We start from the raw sequence: 20,899 nt of genomic DNA, 5'->3' as shown, positions 1-20,899 counted from the left end.
CGGTTTTCCTGTATGAAAATTCTCGTATGACAAAAGGCTTTTTTTTGTTATTTGTGGTTTCTGATCATGCGCGGTCTTTTGTATCTGAGATTTCTCGTACGAAAATCATGCATATTAAATGAAAAAAATTATTCATTCTGTTCCCGTACGAGAAAAATTTGGGAGCTTGTTCCTTTGGAAAATTTCGTTCGGAAGGTCGGAATCGGCTGTCGAAAGTTGTGTACATACTATCAGAAAATCGTACGATCGTTCCTCAGATGAAAAATGTTCACCCGCTTTTCTTAATAAAAAAAAAAAAAAAAAGAAATCTTGTAATAGAGATGAAGACAGGAAGACATGTTTCAACTCCAGCCTGGATGACAATTATGGCTCCCTCCAAAGATACAGTGGAGTGAGTAAGCATAGTGACCCAGGGACAGGAAATTTGTTATTTTCAGGATTATTAGGTGAAAATAAAGGGGGAAAAGCCAAAAAAGAAGAAAACTAATGTAACCACCTTATTTAGGAAGACTGATAAGCTGCCATAGAGGACATTTTTGCTTTTGGGTTTAGATATGCTTTAACTGATATAGTGCCTCAAAAGAGCTAAACTGCTAGGCGAAATTAGGGAAAAAAAAAATAGTAACAAATGTGGCATGCTTTTAAAAAAAGGCTTTTAAGATTATTTAAGGATTAAGAATAATGTCCTTGCTCCCTTAGGTAGTCATTTTTAGATTACTCGTGCAGTGGTTTTTTTTGGAGGCAAGAAATACCAAAACTAAAGTTATTTCAATAAAATGGCTTTTTCTTGGCTGTTCTAATGCTTAGAGAGACACCCAGTGGCCAAAACCGGCTTTAGACTTAAACTTTCTGGGCCACAGATGTGTCGAATACTCTAATTCACACCAAAGACAATCAACACTTTCTGATATTATGTTGCTGCACTTTATGTCAATATAAAAGTGAAACATGCAAACCTAAAGAGAAAAAAAAAAAAAAAAAAAAAGGATTTCCAGGAATTTCATGATTCAGCTTGGACCAATATAAGTATGTATGTGTCACACCTCCAGGAACCCAGTAGAAGCTGGAAACCACAGTAGTAGACACCGCTAATACATGTATCCCACCAGCTTCTGGTGCCAATTGCTCTGCTGCCTACTGAATGCAGGAGGTTGCTCGTTTGGGACAGACACCATTCAAAGAACACTTCATGTTCTCTGAAAATCCCTGCGTAGTCCTCGAAAATCAAAGACTCGCTGGAGCTGAATGTGTTTTGCACCATTTCTGTACGCAAAGTTTATCCACCTTTCTTTTTTGCTGAGCAAACAGAGAATTTTCATATCTGGACATGCCACAAAACTGGTGGTTTCCCCAACTTCAAGAAGATTTGAACGACTTAATTTTTACGCAAGATGGTGCCCCACATCACTTCCGCTTGGAGGTCCAGTGTTATCTGAATAACACCATTTCAGGACGATGGGTTGGAAGAGGTGGACAACAAGATCTTGTTTATCACCTGTAGTCGCCCAGGTAACCAGACCCCCCCCCCCACCCAAAATAATTGTGGGGGATACATAAAAGAAAGGGTGTTTGACCTACCTATACCCACTACTATTCACGATCTGAGACCTCAAATAGTTGGAGCTGTGATTTCAATAACTAGCGACCAGTTGATTAGTGTGTGCCAAGAAATGATCTACCGTTTTGATGTTTGCCGCTCAACATATGCAAACATGTGCTCATGTTGAGAGCATACAACCTTAAGGACCATAAAACGTTGAACCTATCCAGTGATGTGCGGAATGTGCTTCTATACTTTACAGTTTGTTTGAAATAAAACGTTGAAATCTGCTCCATCTTTTTGAACAAATGTATTTTAATGGAGTACTAAGCTCCTTGCCTTGCATTTACCGTTTCCATTACATCCCAGTCACACTACAAGAATGCCAAGACTAAAAGAATGAACGTTAACAAAATGTTCTTATTAGGCAATTACAGTTTCCAGGCTCTCACTTTGCTTCTTTGATGAATAAAGTAATTTACAAACACAAGTGGGTGACCCATCAGCAGGGACTCATCCTTTATCATATGTCTTCAGAAGCAGCCTATAGATACTTCTAGAACAATTTAAAAATACAACCAAACTAAAATCTTCAGTTTCCCTTTAAAGCCCAACTCTGGTGCAACTAAAAGCCCTTCCTTGCAGTGGAGCTGCACCCAATTTGCAATGGTTATCTGCGGATTTCTGTCTAGTGCACTTGAAAGCAGTTTTACTTACCCGATTCTCTACTACCCCAGTAGATGGTTCTCCCCTACGCTCAAGCAGTGGACTGTCCATCAACACCCTAAAGTCCAAAGCAGGGCTATGGGCACTGCATTGTTCTTGATGCCAACAGAAGGGCCTTAGACCTGTCTAGCAGCTCAGAGGAGCCTACGGATGTGGAGGGTCAGGTGAATAAAACTGTTGCACAAGGCCATCCTAGACAGAAATGAGCAGTTGTCCTCCTTTGCACTGCAATGTTTTTTTAGTTTTCCTGGAGCTCCGCTTAAAGCGTAACTCTACTTTTATTGAGAAAAAAAAAAACATTCCCCTGTAGATTACAAGGATTTTAAACAAACTTTGTTGCAGATTCTGACCTTTTGTTATTCTGAAGAAATCATTGTTTGTTCCTCTGTGCTGAGTGGGTCTAATGGGAGTGGTTTCATAATTATCTGTCAGCTGCAGGGCTCTAATGAGGAAATCTGCTGGGCCTGCATCCCTTTAGACGTGTTCCTATTGAGAGTAACTCCAAAAATGACATTTTTGTTGCAGGGGATGCCAGAAATCTGACTTGCATCTTAGGCAAACTTCTGGGAATATTGGTGAGCCAATCACACAAGCAGGAAATTATGTTTCTGGGGTGTGGTCAATATACATTCTGTGTACAGAACAGCTTCAGGCAGCCATATTGCTTTGCAATTTCAGAAAATGACAACAGCTGCAGATTAAAAAGGAAAGGTCATTTTTATTAACATTCAATTACAATATGATTTGTGTCGCTCTACGCTATATTGTTTTTTGTTTATTTGCTCCCCCCCCCCACAAAAGTGGAGTTACCCTTTAAGGCCTCTTTCACACAGCTGGCTACTTGCGGCCTGCGTCCAGGCTCGGACAACCATCCATAACCGCAGCGAACCTCACTGTGTGTGGCTTCATGTCAACAGTGCCGGCCACTTTAAACTAATAGCAGGCTAACAGCTGCAAGAATCTGCTGATTTTTTTTCCGCTGGCACCCAGTGACTGCAAGTAAACAGCCATGTAAATGTGGCTTAGGGGTGGACAGAGGATCATATAACATTCACAAAATTTCCTAAGCACTACGATCCAAGGACTATGGACAGCACTGAAGTGAATCACATTTTCAGGGATCTGCTCAGGACAAAAGTGCTTGGCCATGACCCCTATCCGTGTATCACTATCTAGGGGAACGCACCTGAAACAAGCATGTGTACATGGAAAACCCCACACGCCGAGTTCTACGTCACAGACTTACAGATGAGGATTACTGGCTTGCAGCATACAGGTCATCACAAGTAGAACCAGACAATGTCAAAGTGTCAGCTTGCAAAACAAAAACTTACTTTTTGTTATAAAATGTAGAATTTGCTCTTCTTTTGGAAAATCCAATTGGAAGAATTTTCAGATCGATGTCATGTTTCCGAGCTCTATTCTTTAAGAAGTTCAACTAAAGAAAGGGAAACAACATTTCTTTTTTAGCACAGAAGCAAAGTTTGCAAAGGACTGTAACCACAAAACCAGGACAGCTGTACGGAAAAACATTTCAACAATCCCACATTGAGTGCTTAAAGGTAAAGTATGCAAAAGCCCTGCATGAGTTCAGGTTAAAAAAAAAGGTTACTCAATATGGATACGGATTCCAGGATATAGATAGATTAGATAAAATAGATTTGATTGATAAAATAGATAAGACACACAAAAAAAATTAAGGGAACACTTTTTAATCAGAGTACAGCATCAAGTCAATTAAACTCCTGGGATATTGATCTGGTCAGTTAAATAGAGGGGGTTGTTAATCAGTTTCAGCTGCTTTGGTGTTCATGAAATTAACAGGTGCACTAGATGGGCAACAACGAGACAACCTCCAAAACAGGAATGGTTTTACAGGTGGAGGCCACTGACATTTTGTTTCCCCTACTCCTCTTTTCTGGCTGTTTTTCACTAGTTTTGCATTTGGCTAGGGTCAGTGTCACTACCAGTAGCATGAGGCGATACATGGATCCTATAGTGGTTGCACAGGCAGTCGAAATCCTCCAGGGTGGCACATTTATACGTGCCATTGCCAGAAGGCTTTCGGTTTCCCACCACAGTCTCAAGAGCATGGAGGAGATTCCAGGAGACGGCAGTTATTCTAGGAGACCCCATCAGCAGGACCGGTATCTGCTCCTTTGTGCAAGGAGGAACAGGATGAACACTGCCAGAGCCCTTCAAAAATGACCTCCAGCAGGCCACTGGTGTAAATGTCTCTGACCAAACAATCAGAAAGACTTCATGGAGGGTGGCCTGAGGGTCCGACGCCCTCTAGTGGACCTTGTGCTTACGTCCTGGCACCGTGGAGCTCAATTGGCCTTTGCGATTGAACACCGGAATTGGCAGGTTTGCCACTGGTGCCCTGAGCTTTTTCTAGATGAGAGCAGGTTCACCCTGAGCACATGTGACAGACATAAAAGGGTCTGGAGAAGCCATGCAAAACATTATGCTGCCAGTCACATCGTTCAGCATGACCATTTTGGTGGTGGGTCAGTGATGGTTTGGGAGGCATATCCATGGAGTGACGCACAGACCTCTACATGCTAGACAATGGCACCCTGACTGCCATTGGGTATTGGGATGAAATCCTACGCTGGTGCAGTGGGTCCTGAGTTCCTCCTGGTGCATGACTATGCCCAAGGCCTGGCGAGAGTATGCAACCAGTTCCTGGAGGATGAAGGAATTGATACAATTGAATGGCCCCCACGCTCGCCTGACCTAAATCCAATAAAACCCCTCTGGGATATTAGGTTTCAGTCCACCTGACACCGCCAGGTTGCACCTCAGTCTGTTCAGGAGCTTAGCAATGCCCTGGACCAGATCTGGGAGGAAATATCCCAGGACACCATCTGTCATTTCATTAGGAGCATGCCCCAACAATGCCACCTGGTAGCCAGCTACAAGCCATCAATTGACCCTCAGCAGAGGGAGAGGAGCCCACCAGACTCACCATCCACAGAACCAGGCGCCGCTAGCTATCAAGAGATCTGCACTACACGTATGCGATCAGGAAGTGAAAATTATCCAGAGTCAGCACTAGGGGCTGAGGAGGGGCTCCCATTGCCGAAAACGCCACCATCGGGCTCCACTCTCAAGGCTGCAGCTGTTTTCAAAGGTAAAGCACCGCAAAATGGCCGCCTTGCATTGTAGTCTATGGGCTTCAAGAAAATGGCGGCCCCGTGTGGCACCACGAGGCTTCCCTAGCCACAGGACAGGCACAAGGCAGAACGGCAGGAGCCGCCACCAGGTACAACCCTCCGCACAGATAAGGGGGGGGTGCCAGGAAGGAGGAGAACCCGGGGGTCAGACCTTCCCATAGAGGGGGTCCACGTCCACCCCAAAACCCTCCAGAGGAAGAGGGGGGACAGCTACTACCCATACCAAGAACCAGGCGGGCATTGCTCAAGACAGATCCTCCTCTCCATCGAAATGGGGGGGGGGGGGGGGGCTGTTGGCCAGGAGGAACGCTGAAACTCAGACCATGGCCAGGTCATATGGGACCTTGCGAGGCGTTTAACTCGCAGGACAGCTTGGAGCCGAGGTCTGCGCACACTCGCTGGCCAGACTGGGGTGACCACTGGATCTACATTATCCAGCCCATCGCCAAGTCCGGCAGTTGATTGTAGATCTCACAGGAGAAAAATTTATATCTAAAACAATTTTGCCAGGACCAGAGATCCCAGCAAGGAACTAGGCCCCTACTCGGCAGAAAAATTACCTATAGCAGAGAGAGGGAGTATACCCCCCTGGGACTGAACATAGGCCTAGCCAGATTATTTTTCTGCCTAGTGTCCTACTCCTGTAGGGGGGGCAGTATAATCCAATGAGTATGAAGATCAGGAGCAGGGTCTGTCAATGAACGAAAGAAAAATTATGTGAAAAAAAAAATAAAAATTTGAAAAAAAATAAAAGCTTACACCAAAGCCCTTTTTCCTGTTGGTTGAACTAGATGGACTAGTGTCTTTTTTGAACACAGCATTGTAATTATGTAAGAACTTAAACCCTCCACAAAAAAAAAAAAAAAAAAAAAAAAGTCGAGCCATCCCACTACTATGTACATGAAAACACACATATTGGGGGCCCATACATACAAAAACATTGATTGCATTACATGGTACACATTGCTGCATATGCCGGAGTCAAAGCAATAATTCCAGGGTTATTTTTTACGGGTAACTCTAAAACGATGACCTGTAGGGGTTTTTAAGATTCGCCTTTGAAAAATTTTGGGTACTGAAGTTTGTCATCTCACAGACGCATGCAATTTTGAGGCCATACTTTTTTCCAATGCACCCCACTGCAACACAGTGGTATGAATTGGTTAGGTAACATTTTGCCTTGTCTTCAGCTGGAATAGCCGCCCAATGCAATCCTATTGCACCTAGTGTGAATGGGCCAAGTATTTATTTTATTTAAACTGAAAACTTGGGCTTGCTAAATCATTGCGCTAATATCATGTGGCATAAAAAATTTCAAAATACCACTATTTTATTCTTCAGGGTGTCTTTTTAAACGTGTGCAAAAAAAAAAAAAATCCACCAAAAGCGGCCCTGCAGTGAAAAGGGATAAATGCTGTTGATTACTCCCACAATGTACGTACGTATTTATTAGTTGTTTTTCGAGGCAACGTTGAATCTCTTGAGGAGCGATCCGACACTCTTCCGGCATCTTCCAGGAAACGATAATCTGATGCATGAAAGAAAACAGGGCCTTACAGTACAGGAGATACATATGGCACAGTTTATAGTCCCCTTACATCAGTCATCCATCCAAAAGGGCTTTCTAACCGGACTCTGGCAGCTTTCCATTCTGTCTTATGTAATTATGACCGGAGTGATTTTCACTGAATAGTAAATGCTTGCTTTGGTGAATTTTGCATTTGTTTCTGTTATGTAGGTGTGGATTTTTGTGGACATATTTCGTTTTACTCATTTTGTACCCCTCAGGAGGGGTGAACTGGTGGGATTTTTAATGTAGAAATGGAATACTACATCTCTTCTGCATGTAGGTATTGTTACCTGCTTTAAGTGTATAGCCCAACGCTTCTAGTGTTTTGGGGGAGATTAACCAAAACTGGAGCACACAGAATCTGGTGCAGCTGTGCATAGTAACCAATTAGCTCCCAGGTTTTGTCGTCAGACCTTAAGTGAACAAATCAAAGGCCCCATTCACTCGAACGATCCGATCAGATCCGCCTGTCAGTTTTTTAGCGGACCTGATCGGACCCTCCATGCATCCCTATGGGGCAGCGGATGTCATCTGAGAAATGTCCGCTGACACCCGCTGCTATCCGATCCTGTCCGTAAAATCCTGACGGATGGAAACCATATTTTCCATCCATCCAGCAGAGCGGATCAGATCGGATAAGAACGGACAGGCGGTCTGATCTCTTCCGATTCCCCCATAGATGATAGCAGGGATCTGACAGATCTGTCTCCGCACACAGAGCTGAGACGGAGCTGTCATCCCCGGATTGATTACCCCCACTGAGCAGAACAACTTGGTCGACAAAACGGATCCGTGTGAAAGGGGCCTTAGAAGACTCAAATAAGCCTAATACAACCAAATTGATTCTAGCAGATTGAGCAAATTGAGCCACTTCGATAGAATGAGAGGACAAAATGAATGTAATTTTTTTTTGTACTTATAGATGTGGTGGTTTATACTGCCAATTTATATTATCCATCTAATACAGTGCTCAACAAATCCTAGATGCCAGGTTACCATGGGGACTAGAAATGGAGTCCAGGTGCCTGGGATTTTGTCAGCCGTCCGCTGTCAGGCATCGGGACACTACTTCACTGATCCAGGGATTTGAAATCCCTGTGGCTCCTATCCGTACCTCTGAGTATATGAACAAGAGGCATTCTAATAAATCAGAACCAGCCGCCTCCATAGGATGCACTGCTCACCTTCAGTCAGCCAGCACACATCTATCTGACATCGGGTAAGGGTGGCAGATCAGCAGCTGAGCAGTGTGTGCGAGGCGGGGGAATGGTGCACCGGGCATGGGCTCTGCACAGATTTCCATGTGTCAGCCACTCCCTGTCCCACTGCTCCAGCCAGTCTGCCTGGATGTCACTGCATCCTCAGCCCCTGGGGGAGGTGGGAGTGTGGACCGAGCCCACTTGTAGTGCACCACCTACAAGTAGTTGAGGTGCAGTTTACCTTTTACTGGCTGGGTGTGGAGGAACAGACCAGGCTATTTTCTGGATGTATGTGAGGAAGGTGGAAGAGTGCCACACTTCTTGAGGATTCCTCTGTACACACTATGGAGCTGAGGGGACCACACTATACATATACATGTCCGACAGACTAGGTCATAAAAAAAAAAAAAAAATTGTCAAGCCCTGATCCAATGACATGCGAAGGCGGTAGCGACTGTGGGAAAAACCAAGCGCCATTTTTGGCAGCGTATATCTGACCATGTATCTGCCCATAAGAATGGGGACATTATGTCCCCCATTGGCAGACATGGAACCTGGAAATATAAAAACCCACATGTAGGGAGGGGTATGTCTGTATATTAAGAACAGTGTACAGGTAAACATGAGGGATGATATTAATAATGGAGCTATGGACGACGCAGAATCCCTATGGGTAGAGCTTCAAAGGGAAGGCACGGTGGGGAAGGTAATATTGGGCGTATGCTATAGGCCCCCCAACCAGAGGGGGGGAGGAGGAGGCGGACCTCATTTTACAGATAGGATTGGCAGCAAGGATAGGAAATGTCATTATAATGGGGGACTTTAATTATCCTGATATAGACTGGGCAGAAGGAACCGCACACTCAGCCAAGGCTAGGCAGTTCCTAAATGTTTTGCAGGACAATTTCATGGGTCAGATGATGAATGCACCGACAAGAAACAATGCGGTACTTGACCTACTGATTACCAACAATACAGACCTGCTCACGGATATAGAAATACAGGACAACTTAGGAAACAGTGACCATAGGTCAATAAGTTTCAGTATTAATTACAGTTCTAGAAAGCAGAGGGGTAATATAAGGACGCTGAATTTCAAAAGAGCCAATTTCCCAAAACTGCGCTCGCTGCTAGAAAATATCAATTGGGATAGAACCCTGGGAACAAAGAACACGGAGGAAAAATGGGAGTGCTTCAAGAGCATACTTAACAAGGGGATTGACCAGTGCATTCCAAAGGGAAATACATTTAAAAGAGCAAAACTAAACCCTGGGTGGCTAAACTCCAACATAAAAATGCATATTAGTACTAAAGAAAAGGCCTTCAAAAAGTACAAGACTGAGGGGTCATTGGCAGCATTTAAGTATTACAAAGAGTGCAATAAGAAATGTTAAAACGAAATCAGGGCGGCTAAAATAGAACACGAGAAACATATAGCGGAGGAGAGTAAAAAGAACCCCCAGAAATTCTTTAAGTATATAAACAGTAAGAAAGCGAGGCCAGAACACATTGGCCCCATAAAAGATGACAAAGGAAATATGGCCACTGAGGACAGAGAAAAGGCGGAAGTGTTAAATAATTTCTTCTCTTCAGTCTTCACAAAAGAATCGGGGGGCTACACGAATCCAGCTTGCAAGGCCGAACTAAACAACACACCTCAGGAAATACTGCCATGGCTAACAGAAGATAGACTTAAAACTAAACTAAACTAGAGAAACTTAACATAAATAAATCACCGGGACCGGATGGCTTGCACCCGAGGGTTCTTAAAGAGCTCAGCCAGGTGATTGCCAGACCATTATTCTTGATCTTTAAGGATAGTTTACAGACGGGTATGGTGCCAGCTGATTGGAAAAAAGCCAACGTGGTACCAATATTTAAAAAGGTGCCGAGATGTATCCCGGGTAACTATAGGCCGGTCAGCCTAACATCAGTAGTCTGCAAGATTTTGGAGGGGATGTTAAGGGACCACATACAAGACTTTAGTAATGAAAACAGTATTATTAGTAGTAATCAGCATGGATTCATGAAAAATCGTTCTTGCCAAACCAATCTATTAACCTAATATGATGAAGTGAGCTGCCACCTAGATAAAGGAAAGCCTGTGGATGTGGTGTATCTGGACTTTGCAAAGGCCTTTGACACCGTTCCCCACAAACGCTTACTGTACAAACTAAGGAAGGTAGGTATGGACCATAAGGTGAGTACCTGGATAGAGAACTGGCTCCAGGGGAGAGTACAGAGGGTGGTGATTAATGGGGAGAACTCGGATTGGGCGGGTGTGGAAAGTGGGGTCCCCCAGGGTTCTGTCCTGGGACCAATCCTGTTTAATTTATTCATAAATGATCTAGAGGAGGGGATATCTAGTACAATCTCAGTATTTGCGGATGATACTAAACTAAGCATGCCAATATCTTCTATGCAGAATGTGGAAACCTTACAAGCGGACCTGAACAAAATAACGGGGTGGGCAACTACATTGCAGATAGAGCTGCACGATTAATCGTATGAAAATCGCGATCTCGATTCCCCCCCCCCTGACGATCTAAACCTGAAATATGCTCGATTCTTTGGGGAAAAAAAAAAAAAAAAGCCTCCCGGCAAACGCCTATCAGCATTGAGTCTCCCAGTAACTATAAACAAAAATGATTACATTGTATCTTTTCCTTCCCTCTGCCAGGGAGAAAGGAAGTTTAACCTCTTAAAGACTGGACCTTTTTTTGACACTTGTTGCTTGCAAGTTAAAATCATTTTTTTTTGCTAGAAAAGTACTTAGAAACCCCAAACATTTTATATATTTTTTTAGCAGAGACCCTACAGAAAAAAATGGTGATTGTTGTAATATTTTATGTCACACTGTATTTGCGCAGCAGTCTTTCAAACGCAATTAATAGACTTTAATGAATAAAAAAAAAAAAAAAAAAAAAAACGTAACAGTAAAGTTATCCCAATTTTTTTTTGTTACACAGAGAATCGTGATCTTTATTCCAAGCTAAAAAATCGTGATTCTCATTTTGGCCAGAATCGTGCAGCTCTAATGGCAGATGAGGTTTAATGTTGAAAAATGTGAAGTAATGCACTTGGGTGCCAGAAACCCGAAAGCAAGCTACTCACTAGGGGGCGAACCTCTGGGTGAGTCTAGGATGGAAAAAGACTTGGGGGTACTGGTAGACAACAGGCTTGGCAGTGGCATGCAATGCCAAGCCGCTGCAAGCAAAGCCAACAGAATACTGGGATGTATAAAAAAGGGATTCACTCCAGAAATAAAGAGATTATTCTCCCGCTCTACAAGACTCTGGTCCGGCCACAGCTGGAGTATGCTGTCCAGTTCTGGGCACCGGTCCTCAGGAAGGATGTGCTGGAATTGGAGAGAGTCCAGAGAAGGGAAAAAAAAATAATTAGGGGAATGGATGGCATCGGCTATGAGGAAAGACTACAAGCACAGAAATTATTCTCTCTGGAGAAGAGACGATTGAGGGGGGATATGATATCAATGTACAAATTCTGTACTGGCGACCCTAGCATAAGGAACAAACTATTCAGAGAAAGGAGATACAATAAAAGACACGTGGCCATTCACTAAAACTAGAGGAAAGGCGGTTTAACCTTAAAATGCGTAAGGGGTTCTTCACTGTAAGAGCAGTAAGGATGTGGAATTCTCTTCCACAAGCAGTCGTATCAGCAGGGAGCATCGATAGTTTCAAAAGACTATTAGATGGACACCTTAGAGACCACAACATACAGGGGTATACAATGTACGGTTAAAAGCAAACACACACACATCATAGGTTGAACTGGATGGAGTGATGTCTTTTTTCAACCTCACTAACTATGTAACTATGTAGTTCGTTAAATTCTTTGCGCTAGAGTCCATACCTCCTCCCATACTCGCCTCCAGGACTTTTCCAGAGCCTCTCCAATCCTATGGAACTCCTTACCCTTATCTGTCCGATTATCTCCTACTCTATTAGCTTTTAGACGATCTCTGAAAACCCTCCTTTTCAGAGAAGCCTGTCCTACCCACACTTAACAAATATACCTCCATTTTCTCCATCAGCCCATCCCCCACGGTTATTGCCTTTTGTTTCACTTGACCCTCCCTTCTAGATTGTAAGCTCTAACGAGCAGGGCCCTCTAGTTCCTCCTGTTTTTAATTGTATTGTCTTCCCCCACATTGTAAAGCACTGCGCAAACTGTTGGCGCTATATAAATCCTGTATTATAATAATAATAATAATAATAATAATAATAATAATAATAATAATAAAATACCAATATACGAGGCAGGGATTAGGACAGTCTCATTCTACAGAGGAAAGCCAGGTGGCTTCCTCAGCTACAGGCAACCAAATTGGAGAGATGGGGATAGATTATATATATATATATATATATATATATATATATATATATATACACACACACATATACACACACACACACACACACATATACACACACACACACACACACAAAGTGAGTACACCTCTAAGTGAAAATGTCCAAATTGGGCCCAAAGTGTCAATATTTTGTGTGGCCACCATTATTTTCCAGCACTGCCTTAACCCACTTGGGCATGGAATTCAACAAAGCTTCAGAGGTTGCCACTGGAGTCCTCTTCATCTCCTCCATGATGACATCACGGAGCTGGTGGATGTTAAAGACCTTGCGCTACTCCACCTTCAATTTGAGTATGCACCATAGATGCTCAATAGGGTTTAGGTCTGGAGACATGCTTGGCCAGTCCATCCCCTTTACCCTCAGCTTCTTTAGCAAGGCACTGTTCATCTTGGAGGGGTGTTTGGGGTCGTTATGTTGGAATACTGCCCTGCGGCCCAGTCTCCGAAGGGAGGGGATCATGCTCTGCTTCAGTATGTCACAGTACATGTTGCCATTCATGGTTCCCTCAAACTGTACCTCCTTAGTGCCGGCAGCCCCAGACTATGACACTCCCACCACCATGCTTGACTGTAGGCAAGACACACTTGTCTTTGCACTCCTCACCTGGTTGACGTCACACACGCTTGACACCATCTGAACCAAATAAGTTTATCTTGGTCTCATAAGACCACAGGACATGGTTCCAGTAATCCATGTCTATAGTCTGCTTGTCTTGAGCAAACTGTTTGCATGCTTTTTTGTGCATCATCTTTAGAAGAGGTTTCCTACTGGGACGACAGCCATGCAGATCAATTTGATGCAGTGTATGGCGTATTGTCTGAGCACTGAAAGGCTGACCCCCACACACCCCTTCAACAATGCGGTCAGCACTCCTATTTCCCAAAGGCAACCTCTGGATATGACGCTGAGCTCGTCTACTCAACTTCTTTGGTCGACCATGGCGAGGTGTGTTCCGAGTAGAACCTGTCCTGGTAAACTGCTGCATGCTCTTGGCCACCGTGCTGCAGCTCAGTTTCAGGGTCTTGGCAATCTTCTTATAGCCTAGGCCATCTTTATGTAGAGTAACAATTCTTTTTTTGAGATCCCCAAAGAGTTCTTTGCCATGTGGTGCCATGTTGAACTTCCAGTGACCAGTAAGAGTGAGAGCGATAACACCAAATTTAACACACCTGCTCCCTATTGACACCTGAGACCTTGTAACACCGAGTCACATGACACCGGGGAGGGGAAATGGCTAATTGGGTCCAATTTGTAAATTTTCACTTAGGGGTGTACTCACTTTTGTTGACAGCGGTTTAAACATTAATGGCTGTGTGTTGAGTTATTTTGAGGGGACAGCAAATTTACACTGTTAGGGCTCTTTCACACGGCCGCTCCGTGTGAGAGCTCCGCTGCGGTCTTTTTTTTTCCACGGAGCGGATGACATTTCTGTCATCCACTCCATATGCCCGCATATCATCCCATCCGTTTGCAGATGATATGCGGACATAATGTAAGTCTATGGGGGTTTGCGGATGTCAGCGGATGACACCTCTGACATCCGATTTTTCCTTCCTTTCCGTACAAGCGTTAAGTTCCAGGCCGGAACAATAGTTCTGTTTATTGGAGATACTCTACTCCGAGCCAACAGAAATCTTTTAATCAAAGGTTCTTGGGCTAACCTTTTGTCTAAGAAAACAGAAAGTGCCGCTATCTGTACTTTAAGGGTGTTCACTGCCACTCCCTTATCTACCCCATCCTGCAAAAAATCCAGGATCCTTGGGGTTGAGGCAGAGGAATCCTTCTTCTGACTCTGCCAAGTACAAAAAGTTTTCCAGATTTTGGAATAAATTTTTCTAGTTACTGGCTTTCTACTAGAAAGGAGGGTCTCAATGACTCTGTCTGAGCATCCTTTTTCTTTTAATATCTGTCGTTCTCTATCCAGATAGTTGATCTGGGGTGAACCAGAGTTCCTTGTAGTGACTGTTCTAGTACTTTCAAAAGAACTGTCACCAGGGTTGCAAATCACATCGTTTTTTGTGCGACCATAATTTGTGACTCTGCAGAACTCTTGATATTAACTTTTGTAGTGGAAAGGCATAGGTTTGCTTGAAAGGCCCAGGAGGTACTGGGGCCTTCAAGTTCAGCATATCCTTCTGTACTATCAGAAGGAAGAACTGTTCTACTTTTTGGCTCTTCTGCATGACAAACATGTCCACTCCTGTTTGACAATTTTATTGGAGCAGGTTTTTGACAATTGTGGGGTTCAGTTCCCATTCTACCTGTTGGGTGAGATGGTGACTGATTCCCCATAGATCTGCTGATTTTAGCTGAGTCCCCATTTCGTCCAGAGATGGGACCCACCTTTTGCCTAGTAGGTACCGAGGCCCTACTACCTTGACCCAAATTTTCATAAGGATCCTTGGCTCTGCTAACAGGCGAGGAGGAGAACCTCTGGGCTGCCTGAGAAAAGCTTGATGTTTCCCGCACATTGTAATGTGTAGGTAAGCATTTCTTACATCCAATATTGTCACTACAGACATTTTGGTACAGATCTTTTCTGACCATGAACATGTTCACCCTGGAGAACTTTTGTTCTATTTTTAAGGGACAAGCCATAGTTGATTTTTGTACCACTTGGGAGACCAACTCCAATTGGTACCCTTCCCGATGCAGAAAGTAGGGACTGGCAGAGATGTTTTCCCATTGGGAAGCAAAATGGGTTAGTCTGCCCCCTACACTGACTCTGACGTCAGTTCGTTTCTTTGGGTTTTGGCCCAGGTTTTAGGAACAACAAATTGTCCCCTTGTTTTCCTTTTCCAGAGCCTTTCTTCCTAGCCTTAAATGGCTTTTTTGATTTTTGCCTTGGAAGTTTTGAAAGGAATATATTCCTGATTTAACCTCTCTTGTTGGGGAATTTTTTCCCCTTTTCTGCGGATCTGGACAAGGTATCATCAAGTCCTGAACCGAAAAGCAATGAACCTTCAAAAGGTAGGGCACAAAGTCTTACTTTAGAGTTTGTATCACCTTCCCAAGCTTTGACCCAAAGCGCCCTTCTAGCAGAATTTACCAATGCTGCTGTTTTAGCAGATGCTGCTAATGACTCCACAGCTGCGTCTGCTAGATAGGACACAGCTTTACTAATCATGTTTAAGGAATTTATCAAATCTTGTGATCCTGCCCTACTGCAGACACGTTTTAATAATTCCTTAAGCCAAAAGTCTGTATTCCTGGCCATGCAGGTATCAGCAAAGGCTATAGTAGTATTGTATGCATTTGAATCCCAGGCTTTACTTAATGCTGATTCAATCCTGCGATCCATTGGATCTGTAATATGCCCGGCATTTTCAAAGGACAAATCTGTTCCTTTTGATAACTGTGCCAGGGGAGCATCAAGTTTAGGGTTTTTTGTAAAAACTTCTAATTCCTGAGGCTCAAAGGGAAACCTTCTTTTCCAGTTTTTTGGTCTGGAAAAGGCATGTGTAGGTACCTTCCATTCCTGAAGTATTATGTCCTTTAATGACTGGTGAATGGGAATGGTTCTGTACTGGGCTTTCCCCAAGCCTTTGTACACTTTGTCTTTGCAAGAAGACTTTTTCGCTGGAATAGGAATCTCTTCAGTGTCCTATACCACTTTTAGAAGATTTTGCATATATTCCAAGGAAAAAAGATTTTTAACTTTTTCCCCTTCGCTGTTATCTTCAGAGTCCTCCTCTGAACTTGAAGAGTCTTTTAGACAACTAGAACCCTCTTCTGGATCTTCCTGTTCCCTAACCTGAGTTGAGGGAATGGATAAATTGTCTTCCCAGAGGGATGGGGGTCCCATTGACCCCTCAGCGTCTTGGGAGGATGCATTGTCTGCTCCTTCCATTGCTGGAACTAGAGGGATGGCTGCTGAAGCCTTAAAGGATTGAACAGCAGCTGCCATTTCTTCCCTCATAGATTTAAGTAAATCTTTCATAAGGTCCTGCCCTGCCAATTTGTTAATGCAAGTCTGGCATAAAGGCTTTGTGTAAGACCTAGATAACCTAACCCCACATTCCCCACATTTTTTAGTTGAGGATGGGGGCCTGGCAGGGGCTTCCTGTGCCGGTGGTGTACCTGTGACAGCACATGCAAAAAACAAGAAGAGAGGACACCATGAAGCGACATAATCTTCTTGCCTATCACTACGGCAACATACAGGAAAAGCATGGCATGGCATACCTGTCCTAATAGACAGCAGTGGGCCACCATAGGTATCACTTACCCGATCCTGTCGCCACCTGCGTTGCCGCTTTCTCCCCTGTGAGGACTGCGGCTGCTTGTGTCTCTTTTTGGGGCTTTCGCCCTCTCGGAGTCGGAGAGTCAGTCATGGTATCACAGAGTTCGCTCCGATCCGGCGTCTCCTCCATGCTGGGTTTCTTCCGGGAGTCAGCCGCTCCGCCCCTTCCGCCTGGAACTTCCTGTCTCCATAGCGAGGCTTGGGGCTCACCGCTCGGCGGGAAATTCGAAATCCTTACCGCCGGCGAAGTGAATGGAGGAGACTTCCTGCAGAGACTAGCAGGACTTCAGGTATGAGGGACCTCCACGAGGCAAACCGCACTACCTGGTATGTTTGGCGACCTGAAAGCTCCTTTTTCCAAGGACACAGCTAGGGAGGAACCTGCTATTAGGCCGACCGAAGCTGCCTTCCAGGGGTACCGTCTTGGCCAGCTATTTGCCTCAGGTTAGTAAAAAAAAACAAACGTTCCGATGTGAGGTTGGAAACACAACTGAACTGGAGCTAAGGATGGGTGGGACCCTTTTAAACAGCTGCAAATTAGTTGTATTTCCTGTGAGGCGGAGCCACAATCTCCCAATAGTAGGCCGTCCTGGAAGGATGAAAGGAGAAATAGGGTTTTGTTCAGTTCAAAAAAAAAAAAACGGAACAGAACTGACAGGAAGAAAATCGGATGTCAGCGGATGGTATTCCGCTGACATCCGCAATGCCATAGACTTACATTATGTCCGCAAATCATCCGCAAAAAATAGGATGATTTGCGGACATACGGAGCACCCGTGTGAAAGGCCCGCCCGTGTGTATACAAGCTGTACACTCACTACTTTACATTGTAGCAATAATTTCTTCAGTGTTGTCCCATAAAAAGATAAAAATATTTACAAAAATGTGAGGGGTGTACTCACTTTTGTGAGCTACTGTAATATATACACATATATACACACACTAGCTCACAAAAGTGAGTACCTGGGACCATATATTATGTATTCATAATTTGGGGAGTAGTTGGGAATACCTTGGTGCCTAGGCTTACTATCATAGATTCATTATTTTGGGTTATTGGTTATGAATATTATATGGTTTCTTTACAAAAATACATATTGTATTCATTCTTCCTCCCCTTCTTTTGTAGTATACCAATTGCATTGATTCCTCTAGATATACTTTTATTTCTTGAATTATTGAATGAAGTCACTTTGGATCTACCCTTTAGAATTAACCTATTAACTCACAAAAGGGTATGATAGACATCTGTTGCAAGATAATGAGGCTGTATTCATGCAATAAGCTTCTGTCTATAATTGTGTGAGTCTGATGTACTTTTTCTAGGATTTCAAAACATAATGTTAATGCTGGTCTTCCTGATGTAGCGGACTGTTGACCCCTGAAACGCGTCAAAGAATTATCAAGCAGCCCATCACCCTTGCTTCTTTTGAGGATGTTGGGCCAAATACTATGTCATACAATGGTTGTATGAGTTACCTAGATGTATCTGTAATAGGCTGTTACATGTAAATGTTTTCTTGTTTTTCTACTTTATAACAAAAAACCTCCAACACTTAATATATGAACAAATAAAATTATATTTTGTTATTCATTTTTTGAGGTACCAATAAAGTCCTGACAATTTTGTTAGCTATGTGTTCTGAAGTTAGTAGCTAAAATGTTTACTATGCACAGTTGCACCAGTTTTAGTGAATGGAAATCAGGCGATACTGTAAAAACTGGCTGACATTCGACCTGTGTGTACAGGTCCTTGCCGAAAAGAAGCCGATCTCGCGGCCAGCCTCTATCAGGAGGAGCATGCTGGAACACCATCAGCCAAATGGCAACCGATCAGCGCTCTCAGCCAATGGCTGCCAGTGCCAACACAATGCGTTCCAGCTGGAGGGTGGGGGGGGGGGTCTCCCTGTCAGAACACAATAGCACTAACAGCCCATAATTAGTATTGTGAGCCCCTTTTTTCTTTTTTGTTCAGCCCGCTTAAGGAAGAAAATTGCCATGTGTTCCAGGCATAAGAGATAAGCACTCACTAATCTTCAAGATGGGGGGGTTGTCCCTAAATAGAGGTAGTGATTAGTGATCGACCGATATCGGTTTTTCGTTGCCGATACCGATATTTTGGCCATTGCAAATCAGTATTGGCCGATATTTTCATACATTTAAAAATTTCATCCGGTCTTCGGCGGCCATGCAGGATGGTTGCCCAGGTCTTCCGGTGGGACGGGAGACCCGGGCGAGCCACGGAAGGCGGGAGGGGGGGGGGGGGGGGGACATCCCCTCCAGCTCCTTGTAATGACAGCCGCTGTCATTACAAGTCACCTGACGTTGGCTATGGACGCCGGTACCAGAGTGATGCCTCTAGCTGCAGGCATCACTCCAGTACAACACTTTCCGTAATATCAGCCACCTTGGTGGGCGATTACGATATATCGGGGAAAGTGCATATCGGCCCTCGATATATCGGCTTTGCCGATAATTGGTCGATACCTAGTAGTGATATCAATTTGTTTATCAGTGCTGTGTATAGCACATGGAAATGTGAGTGTTTATATTGATTTTTAATAAAGTTTTACTCTATATGAGCCTCTACTCCAATATTTTTCCAATATAAATGTGTTAATTTTTAGCAACTTAGAGATATGTGGTCAACACCAGTGTCAGCATGACAGCCAGGTAAATAGCGTTTTCAAAAATAGCTGACCAATGGCAGCTGTCATTTTTCCCTTATGATGGATTTTATTTAAAATGCAGAGGAAGAGGTTGGGTCTGCTTAAAGAGAAACTGCCAAGTTGCCTACTGTCAGAGTGGTGTAATGATCATTCCTCCCTCCATCAGGTGGCAGTGTTCCAGCCTGGTTATCTTCTGCTCAGGCAGGAGAATTGCATCCTGGGAGGAAGGGGGAAGAGGGGGACACTTTCTAGGGGAAGAAAAATATAAGCAGATTAGACTTCAGCTTTAAATATTCTTAGTGTTGCCTCTAGACCCCCCCCCCCTCCTCCACAAATGCAGACTGGCTAATATAAAGCCCCCCCCCCCTCTGTCTGCACTGTGATGGCCTGTAGTCATTTAGTCCAGGCATACATGTCTTCACTCACCGCTCAGCAGGTCTATGTCACCGAATTTATTTAGGGGCACAAAAGCAGTCTTGTCTCGGACTCCATTGCATGCAGACTCCACTTTGTGTTTCTTCACACAGGGTAGGCTGCGGGAAGGAAAATAATCAGCAAATGTTGTGCAGGGGAAGGAACTTTATGATTCAGGGCTCATTTACACATGCAGCTATACTGTTGATCCTCTGAAAAGTGATCTGCAGTGGATCACTTTCCAGAGGGGATTTAACAAGTAGTGAGGAGCCAATATGTCAATTCCTCACCACCTGCTTTAACCATCAAGATATTAAACTACCACGCCGCAACCGTGTGCATTGCATGTGGTTGGCGGGCAGCTGTAACATGGTCCAATGCACTTAATGGGTCGCATTTGGCAGCAGTACTGCCTGCCAGAAGGGACCTCAGATTTACAGGGAGTGCAGAATTATTAGGCAAATGAGTATTTTGACCACATCATCCTCTTTATGCATGTTGTCTTACTCCAAGCTGTATAGGCTCGAAAGCCTACCACCAATTAAGCATATTAGGTGATGTGCATCTCTGTAATGAGAAGGGGTGTGGTCTAATGACATCAACACCCTATATCAGGTGTGCATAATTATTAGGCAACTTCCTTTCCTTGGGCAAAATGGGTCAAAAGAAGGACTTGACAGGCTCAGAAAAGTCAAAAATAGTGAGATATGTTGCAGAGGGATGCAGCACTCTTAAAATTGCAAAGCTTCTGAAGCGTGATCATCGAACAATCAAGCATTTCATTCAAAATAGTCAACAGGGTCGCAAGAAGCGTGTGGAAAAACCAAGGCGCAGAATAACAGCCCATGAACTGAGAAAAGTCAAGCCTGCAGCTGCCAAGATGCCACTTGCCACCAGTTTGACCATATTTCAGAGCTGCAACATCACTGGAGTGCCCAAAAGCACAAGGTGTGCAATACTCA

The 20,899-nt window shown here is 43.9% G+C and overlaps 1 protein-coding gene across 1 annotated transcript in view; it reads right to left on the bottom strand.

The window, feature by feature from the left end:
* ZNHIT6 (zinc finger HIT-type containing 6) overlaps positions 1-20,899 on the bottom strand; it is a 65,986-nt gene that overhangs the window by 39,412 nt on the left and 5,675 nt on the right. Inside the window, exons 3-5 of the mRNA XM_082266633.1 lie at positions 19,950-20,056; positions 6,888-6,973; positions 3,601-3,704 (exon numbers count right to left, since the gene is read on the bottom strand). Coding sequence (XP_082122759.1) covers positions 3,601-3,704; positions 6,888-6,973; positions 19,950-20,056 — 297 coding nt within the window. The remainder of the gene's footprint in view (positions 1-3,600; positions 3,705-6,887; positions 6,974-19,949; positions 20,057-20,899) is intronic.

Source organism: Pelophylax lessonae, assembly GCF_965119305.1.
Source record: "Pelophylax lessonae genome assembly, chromosome: 8".
Taxonomy (NCBI): Eukaryota; Metazoa; Chordata; class Amphibia; order Anura; family Ranidae; genus Pelophylax; species Pelophylax lessonae.
Note: the sequence above shows the minus strand (reverse complement) of the source record. Positions and strands in the feature narration are given on the sequence as shown.